The sequence below is a fragment of the Gekko japonicus genome, unplaced genomic scaffold, assembly GCF_001447785.1.
Source record: "Gekko japonicus isolate JY-2015 unplaced genomic scaffold, Gekko_japonicus_V1.1 scaffold2769, whole genome shotgun sequence".
NCBI classification, from domain to species: domain Eukaryota; kingdom Metazoa; phylum Chordata; class Lepidosauria; order Squamata; family Gekkonidae; genus Gekko; species Gekko japonicus.
This window is the reverse complement of record NW_015175450.1, coordinates 122,420-131,241: the sequence shown is the minus strand read 5'-3', so window position 1 is coordinate 131,241 and position 8,822 is coordinate 122,420. Positions and strand designations below refer to the sequence as shown.

Here is an 8,822-nt window from a genome sequence, read left to right as displayed (position 1 = left end):
GGGGCCCGGGGGAGTGGGGCGGCCCCCCCCCCCCCCACTGGCAGTCTTCAAGCAGCAGCTGGACAAACCCTTGTCAGGGATGCTCTCGGCTGATCCAGCATTGAACAGGGAGTTGGACTAGATGGCCTGTATGGACCCTTCCAACTCTGGTGATTCTATGATTCTAAGTCCCCCCACCCCAAACAACCAGCCTAGCAGTCCTCAGCTCAGAGAGAGAGAGAGAGAGAGAGAGAGAGTTGGGATCCCAGTTGTGTCATGCAGGCCCAGCACCTGGTGCAAATTCTCAAGACCAGACCAGTCCAGGACAGGGCGTAGTGTCCCAGCAGGCCACAGCAACACCACATTCTGTCTAGTGCTCTACAAAGGGCGGGGCCCTGTTCTCTGGGCTCTGGGCGCAAGATCGTGGGTAGCGGCAGCCCCAACTGAGCAGCATAAGTAGAGGCCTTGAGGAGAACAGACCACATCTGGACCTGTGAAGCAGTAGCATTTTTTCCCCCCTTTGGAGGTTTGAACTGACCAAAACCTTCACTCTGAGTTTTAAAGGCAGAGAACCAGTGGGTAAGTTTAGTTGCTTTCTGAGCTCACCTCAATCCACCTCTTAAGGAATGCTAATAGGTCTAGCTAGAAACAATGGGATTGTCAATGCCCCCCCCCCCTTAATATGGAACGGAGATTTGGAGGTATTAAATACCAGAAGGAGTTCAGGAAGGAACTTCTGGAGACTTCAGGAAAAAAGCTTCTTTGACCTAACTTGACCTGGTCGGTGGGTGGGGAAAAGAGATAATAAAAGTCCTGGGAGTCAAGAGGATGTTCTCTTTGGTGCTGATTTCATCGAGGCAGACAGAACTCTTCACTGAGGTCTGGAGAAGGCAGCCATTGCCACGTGCTGGCCTGCACACCTGAAGGAGGCTTGAAGGTGTAAAGGAACTCCTGTAAAAATCTGCAACTTTCTAAACTAGGGAGCCTGCCTTATATTTAACATCTGATAGGGCATGTATAGAGGAGGGAGAGAGGAATTGCATTTTACCCTTTTTTAAATCCCTTGCTCAATCTGGTGCTGTGCTAAGAATATGCTTGCAAACATTTCCTTTGAAATAAATACTTTGTAACTTTTGATCTCTGGGCCACATAGACCTCCATTGTCTTGGACATGCTGTTTTAAGAGGAGAGCCGGGAAGAAAGGGAGGGCAGTCAGTTGGCAAGTGGCTACACCTCTAGTGGTGCACAAGGCTGCAAGCTGTCCCAGTGGTGACCACATGCTGGGCAGCGGAAGGCCAGGCCTCAGAATTTGGAAGGGAAGCTGGGAGTCCCCCGACCCTTCCAGTGGGCAATTCCTACAAAGGTCAGGTGGTGGCAGTGGTTGAGCAAAGCCCTCCCAGAAGGGGGGGGACCCTGGAGGGGGCAGGGTGGGAGAGGGCCTGCAGGCCAGAGCAGGACGGTTCTGCCACAGGACCTTTGACAGCGTTGGTGCCGCATGCAGAGACTTCTCAGGGCATCTTTTATTTTTTAAGCCTAACCCTTGAGGAGAATAGACGGAAGGTGGGGCAGTCAATAGTTGTGGGGCAAAACTCACTTCCACATTTTTGATGTAGGATAATGAGATGCCAGAAGTGAAGAGAAACTTCAGCCCCACGACGCAGCAAGTGGACAGAAGGACTCCAAGGATACCTCCTCGCGTTGCTAGCAGGTTTTGTATAGTAACATATAACCTTTGCTCAGTGCGCTGGGGAGGCGTTCCATTGGCATGCAAGTGTTGCACAGGTGGCATCCCGGTTTAAATGGGTCCCTGAGCACCCGTGAAATTGCACGGGTGGTCATCTGCCCCACCAGGATCACATTTAAATCGAGACTAAGGTGGTTAATGCAATATTTGTTGATAATATCATTATTAGTCATTATTAAAATGTTGACGAATAGTAAAGGTGCTCTTGAACTAGGAAGCAGTGCTCACCGTTTTGTAACATTATCTTTTGAAAACAAACCTGGTTTTAAATGAAAACGGAACTTAATGCAAACAAAACTGGATTTTTGCTTGGCTTGTGGAAGAATGGTGAGAAATGTAATGAAAGAATGGTGAGGAAAAAAATCTCTGTTATCGTACTGGAAATAGTTCATGGACATATACTAGAGTTTACCATAGAGTTTTCCCTCTGACAATCGGGGCCACGCCCCCAACGTGATCGACGTGGTTGCGTCACCTCTGGTGACGCAGCCATGCTGCACTTCGGGGGGGGGGGGCAGAGTTCCCCCCGGGGCCCGATTTCGCGGCGGCGGAAATCGGGCCTCCAAAGCGGGGGTTTACCCCCCCACCCCCGCCTCCACTTGGTAGCCCTGGCTCTGGTCAATGCATCTCAATGCGTGGACGGCGCAGGCAGGGCGGAGCCGCGAGGACTGAGCCAAGGCCGTGCCGAAGCATGCAGCATGACAGAAGGGCCCGACCGATCCGCCACTGAAAGACCACCAGAAAGGAAAAAAGGAGCCAGAAGCCGAGTGACGCCGAAGTCGACGTAGCCGACCCGGGAGAAAAAAGATCGACTAACCCCTCCACTGGGTGCCGGTAGGGATTGTCCCTACCCCTAATAATTGTGGCCATAGGTTAGGGATAAATGAGTAACTGTAGCCGCTCAGAGACCCCTTAGGGGGTTCGAGCGGGGTAGTAAGTAGAAAGAAAGAAAGAAAGAAAGAAAGAAAGAAAGAAAGAAAGAAAGAAAGAAAGAAAGAAAGAAAGAAAGAAAGAAAGAAAGAAAGAAAGAAAGAAAGACGAAAAAGGGAACTGCAGAGCTGGAAAATGTGCAGAAGAGGGCAACTGAAATGATTAAAAGGCCGGAACGTCCCTTTGTGAGGAAAGTCTGAAGAGCTTGGGACTTCTCAGTTTAGACAATCAAGGGAGGGGATACAATAGAACTTTATAAACATTTGCATGGGGTAGACAGAGTAAACTTTTTCTCCCTCTCCCAAAATGCTAGAACTTGGGGACATCCAAGGAAGTTGATGGGCAGTAGGTTCAGAATGGAGAAAAGGAAATACTTCTCGACTCAACAAGTGATTAAAATGTGGAATGAATGGCTAGATGATATAGTGATGGCCACAGGCAGAGAAGGCTTTAAAAGGGGATTGGACAGGTCCATGGAGGAGAGGTCTGTCAGCAGCTACTAGCCATGGTGACTAAAGAGAACCTCCATATTCAGGGGCAGTGGTCCTCTGGATCCCAGTGCCCGGAGGCACCATCAGGGAAAGGCCTCAGCCTCGGTCACTAGATTTGTTTGTCCTCCAGGCAGCTGGCTGGCCATTGTGTGAGACAGGATGATGGACCCTCACTGGTCTGATCCAGGGGGCTCTTCTTGCTTACTATTTTGTTGGGAAGGGCATGTGTGATGTCTAAACCGAAGCCTGTATTGCATATTGTTTTATAAAACTGTTAATTTAATTTAATCGTGTAGCCTCTGAGGTTGTATAAATCTATAGTTAGGTCTAGATTAATATATGATTGCAGCAACAAAGTTATGTGCACCTACAACTGGGGAATAGCTAAATAATAAATGGAATTTTTACTTTAAATCATTCTAAGTCATTTACATTGGTATTGTAAATCAACTCTGACATTTTTAATACTTTATGTTTCAGGTTTGAGTTGATGCAAGGCTGAGCTACCAAAAAGTCTCATTTTTCATCTTCTCCATTAAGCAGAAGTTGGGTAGGGTACTAGTCCAAAGCTGTTCTTACATTCTACTTTTTCCACATTTTGTTGCAGGCCTTTGAGTAGTGACAGCTTCCTCCCGCCACCAGTGCCCCCCAGAGGTCGGTGAAATGCTGCATTGAGTCCTTGGAACAGGGAAACCTGGGAATGCCCGGCTTCGTTTTTAAAGACTGCCTTTTTAATGGGAATGTGCTCGGCAGGTTCCTCCTCTTTCTCCCCATCCCACCTTCAACAGAACCACCCTGGCACAGTGGTTTACTTCAGAAACAAAGCAGAAAAGAAGAAGCTGGAAGTCCTCGCCAGCCATCGGGGCTTTTCAGAAGTGGTCAGAAAAGGCAGTCTCCGTGGGACATCTGATTCACCCAGCCTGGCGAGAGGAAGCTCACAGGGTCTCTTGATTGTCTTTTCAAAATCTCTGTGTATTAAAACAGTTCTTCAAGCAGAACCTTTTTCCTGTTTCTGCACTCTTTCTTTATGCTGTCTGAAATCAGAAACGTCCACTGAAGGCAGGCAGATCAGGGCTTTTATGGTGAGGATTCCGCAGGGTCATGATGTTGCAGACACTTGAGGAATTCCTTTGAAATCTTCCCCGGTGCTTATGGATTTCGTAATGGCTCTGTGCCTCTGACCTCCAGCCCAATGCATGGAGCTTGCTTGCCGGAGAAAACGGCAGTACGGAAAGCTGAGCAGCAACTCCTGCTCGAAGTACGAGAAGGAATCTCCACCCAGCGGCACACTTCCCTTGTACTCCTGTGACTGCGGACATAAAAGAAGCAGATGTACAGCGATTTATGGACATCAATAAAATGTGCGCACAAGTGTTCAGTTTAACCTGTTTTCCTTTTTTGCAAAAAGGGGGGTGGGAAGGGCAGTAGAGCCAACAGTTATTAAGGCCTACATTCTCAAAATGTGGGAAACCCCTACGGAGGCATGGGGGTCTTTGAGATATAAGGCGTCATCAAGGACATTTCAGCCAGCAGCTTTCCTTTCTCTGCCCCACCGTCAGGTGGTACCTTCTTCAGGGTCTGCTCTAACAGCAAACTCTTGAGTTTAGGTGAAAGCAAAGGTACACCCTTCAACAAATTTCCTGGAGAAAAATACACAGGGACAAATCAGCAAGCCATGGCTAGTTGGAGAAGTAGGTGGCGGAGGACGCTCGCTCCGTTCATTTGGGATGGGGCAAGGAGGGCAAGGCCACCATGCCCCGTTATTCTACACCGTTTTGTTCCCGTTTTGATCTAGCAAACAGAGAGATCCCATCCTAGAATCAGATTAATGTCTCCCTTACATACTAGAACTCTCCTGCGCACACCCATGGCTGTATGTGAAAGCTGCCATGTGGCCACCCAAACAGATAGCTGATGGTGGGTTAGGATGAATGTGTTTTAGAGGAAGACCTGAATTGAAAAAGCTTGAGAAACTCCTACGGAAGGGGCTAGGCAGGCATGACAGGAGGCAAAGGGAGGACCTCAACAGGGTGCAGGGTGCTTTTTCCAGAATCTATTAGCATGTTGTCAAGTGGCATTTCCCCTCAGAAATTCCTGTTATGTTTCAGATACAATTCAGTGCAAATGTCTGGGGTGTATGTAGGGTTGCCAACTCTAGCTTGGGGAAATTCCTGGAGAACTGGGTAAGGTAAAGGTAAAGGTTCCCTTGCTCGAAAGCCAGTCGAGTCCGACTCTAGGGTTGCGGTGCTCATCTCCGTTTCAAAGCCGAAGAGCCAGCACTGTCCGAAGACGTTTCCGTGGTCATGTGGCCGGCATGACTAAACACCAAGGCGCACGGAACGCTGTTACCTTCCCACCGAAGTGGTACCTCTTTATCTACTTGCAATTTCTTGCTTTCGAACTGCTAGGTTGGCAGGAGCTGGAACTAGAGACGGGAGCTCACTCCATCATGCGGCACACTCGGGTCTCGAACTGCTGAACTACCGACCTTCCACAGCCTGCAGTTCAGCATCTTAACCACTTGAGCCACCGCAGCTCCTTTTGGAGATCTGGGAGTGAAGGCAAAAAACCTCCAGGATCCCTCAGTCAATCTGGCCTGGTGGAAAATTCCTTCCTGACCCCAAAGTGATGGCTGGTTTTACCCTGGCCATGTCAGAAAGGGCCACAAGAGGTGAGCACTGGTTCATCCCTCTCATGATCTGCCTCAGTTCACAGAATCAGCACTGCTGCCAGAGGGCCATCTGGCCTCCGTTTTTTAAACCTTCCAAAGGAGAGTCCGCCACCTCCAGAGGAAGCCTGCTCCAATGAGGAACTACCCTGCCAGGAAGTTCTTTCTGATGTTTCGCCGAAAACTCTTCTGATTCCATTTCAACCTGTTGGTTCTGGTGTCCGACCTTCTGGGGCAACAGAAAACAACTCCACTCCATCCTCTACATGACAGCCCTTCAAATACTTGGAAGATGGTTATCGTATCACCTCTCCGTCGTCCCCTCTCCAGGTGAACCATACCCAGCTCCTTCAACCTTTCCTCATAGGACCTAGCCTGCACATACCTCACCAACTTCGTTGCCCTCCTCCTCTCGATGGCAACATCCTTCTTAAACTGTGGTGCCCAAAACTGAACACAATATTCCCAAGTGAGGTCTAACAAGAGCAGAGCAAAGTGATACTTGTGTTGATGTGGCCCAAAATCACATTTGCCTTTTTAGCTACTGCATCACGCTGCTGCTTGTGTTCACTGTGTAAGGAGATGGCATTGACCTGGGTGTGTAAGATGGATGCTGTCTGTAGTTGGTGTTTAAAATGGTTCCCCATAAGGGTAAGTGGCCTGTAGTTCTGGACAGGGGCCTGCAGGGCTAACCCTCACCTGGTTGATTGGGACTTCCTCATTTGCCTGCCTACATTTCCCAGAAGTGCTAGGGCAGGGATGGCGAACCTTTTAGAGACCGCGTGCCCAAACTGCGACCCAAAACCCACTTATTTATCGCAGAGTGCCAACACGGCAATTTAACCTGAATACTGAGGTTTTACTTCAGAAAAAACAACCCATACATTAACTTAAGAGGATCCAAACAAAGTAAGGAAAGCAATCCCAAAGGCTTTCATTTACTTAAAATTATTTGGCAGAGAATTTGACACTTTAATGGCGGTCTGGGCCTGGCTGGGGTGATGGCACGCGTGCCCACAGAGAGGGCTCTGAGTGCCACCTCTGGCACCCGTGCCGTAGGTTCGCCACCACTGTGCTAGGGGAAAGGAGCAGGAAAATTTGGACACACCCCAGGGGTGGAGCCAGGCAGATAAAGGCTTTGGCTCCTGAGGGTCTTCAGCCTGGTCTTCAGCCTTGGGCTCAGCGTGGTGGACGGCAGCTTCAAGGGAGCAGACAGGTTGGATCTCCTGTTGCCTCAAACTCCAGGGCATCCAGGCCGCTATAGACCGTGGTGGACAGCCGGGGGGGGCAACAGTACCAGTGACCAGTCCGGTGGAGGGCTGGGGGTTTCTCCACAGCAACAGGAGGGGGGAAGCAAAACCCATCCTGAGGCTCACAACCTCCAGGGATAGTGAGGGTGTGTGTAGGGGACAGAGGAATGGCGTTTTAAATCGTCTTTATTTTCTGCCCAGGTTGTGTTAATGTGGTTGTGTTTATTTTCTGCGCTTAACTTGTACATAGTTAAAATACACCTTTTTTTTGAGTTAAATAAGACCCGGTGTGCCTTGACTACCTAGTCCTCCTCACTCAGTACGTTACCAGAAGCAAAAAGGAAGCCAGGGAACCCAAACGGGCCCAAATCAGAGGAGTTGCCAACTCTCCAGGGGGCACCCAAAGATTGTGTGAGGAAATCAGCCAAAGGGGTCTCACTGTCCCTCTAGGAAGGCGGTGTCAATCCAGTGAGTGGTGGCAGCGTGTAACGAAGGGAAATAGCCCCACCAGGAAAGGGTGGGAAGGCAAAAACAGGGGCTTGTGAGCCACAGAACGGCTGCTCAGTCTCCCAGGACAGAGGGCAGGTCCGCGTTTCACCACACACTGTATGATCTTCTAAGACCCTAGATCAGGGGTGTCAAACATATAGCCCGCGGGCTGGACTCAGCCCCTGCAGGGGTCAGATCCGGCTCACAAGCAACTGGCTCTCTGTTGCTTCCTTCTCTGGGGCTACCACCGCCACCGCATTGCAGCTCGCTTTTGCCCAGCTCCCGCTTCCTGCTTTGTGTGGGACAGAACAAAGCCAAGCCTCTCCTCCTTTCGGAGGACGGGAGGGGGAGAGAAAGTGAAAGTGAGTGCAGGTGCAGGAGAAAAAGCAAAGCCTGACTCCCATGGCTCTTTTAAGACCAGCAAAGTTTTATTTTGGTTATAAGCTTTCATTCTTCTTCAGAGGGAGGGATGGACTCTTCTGCCAAGCACAATTTACATTGAGATCACCCTGTTCTACTGTTTTGAGACTTGGTTTCTCTCTCTCTCTCTCTCTCTCTCACACACACACTTGTATGTGTGTCAAAAGGAAGGGGCACATTGGGTGTTAAATAGTGGGTTCCATGGATGAGCAGGGATAAGGAGAATTAAAAAGAAATTATTTTGGCTTATTCTAAAAAAGTTTTTTAATTAGATTTTTAATTAGATTAATTAAAACCTAGCTGGGATTTTATTTTCTTTCAAAAAGACCCTGAGTAGGAATAAGAACACTTGGATTGGATTCCATTGTTTAATTAATGGAAGTAGACGACTAAGTATTTAAAAATACATTTATGGTTCCACACCTTCCAGTTCAACATGTAATTTGTGGCAGAGAATGAACTTTTGTGAGCTTTCACTTCTTCACTTGGTTGTTTATGCCATTTTAATGTTGTTAGCCACCCTGAGCCAGATACCTGGAAAGGCGGGAAATAAATAAATAAATAGTGAATCCATCTGTCCTTGTATCTTGGAGATTGGAATGATTGCAGACGCTGAATGACAATAGCAGGCACACAACAATAGCAGGTGAATGACAGCAGGTGTTTAGGTGTGGTTTAGTTTGGATTAGGTGTGATATGCAGAGGGGTGGAAATTAGCATTGAAATTCAGACAGGAAACCTAGGTCTCAATTCAGTCCTGGAGGATACATTGTCTTGAGCTTCGTTGCAATTCAGCAGTCTCTCATTCTAATCTCACTTTGAAATTCTTTTGTATGAGAACTGCTACTCTT

The 8,822-nt window shown here is 48.6% G+C and overlaps 1 protein-coding gene across 1 annotated transcript in view; it reads left to right on the top strand.

The window, feature by feature from the left end:
• The window catches only part of PIK3AP1 (phosphoinositide-3-kinase adaptor protein 1), a 76,161-nt gene extending 71,654 nt beyond the window's left edge, over positions 1 to 4,507 (top strand). The window contains exons 16-17 of the mRNA XM_015425883.1: positions 1,593 to 1,687; positions 3,752 to 4,507. Coding sequence (XP_015281369.1) covers positions 1,593 to 1,687; positions 3,752 to 3,806 — 150 coding nt within the window. The 3' untranslated portion in view covers positions 3,807 to 4,507. The remainder of the gene's footprint in view (positions 1 to 1,592; positions 1,688 to 3,751) is intronic.
• Positions 4,508 to 8,822: the final 4,315 nt, after the last annotated feature.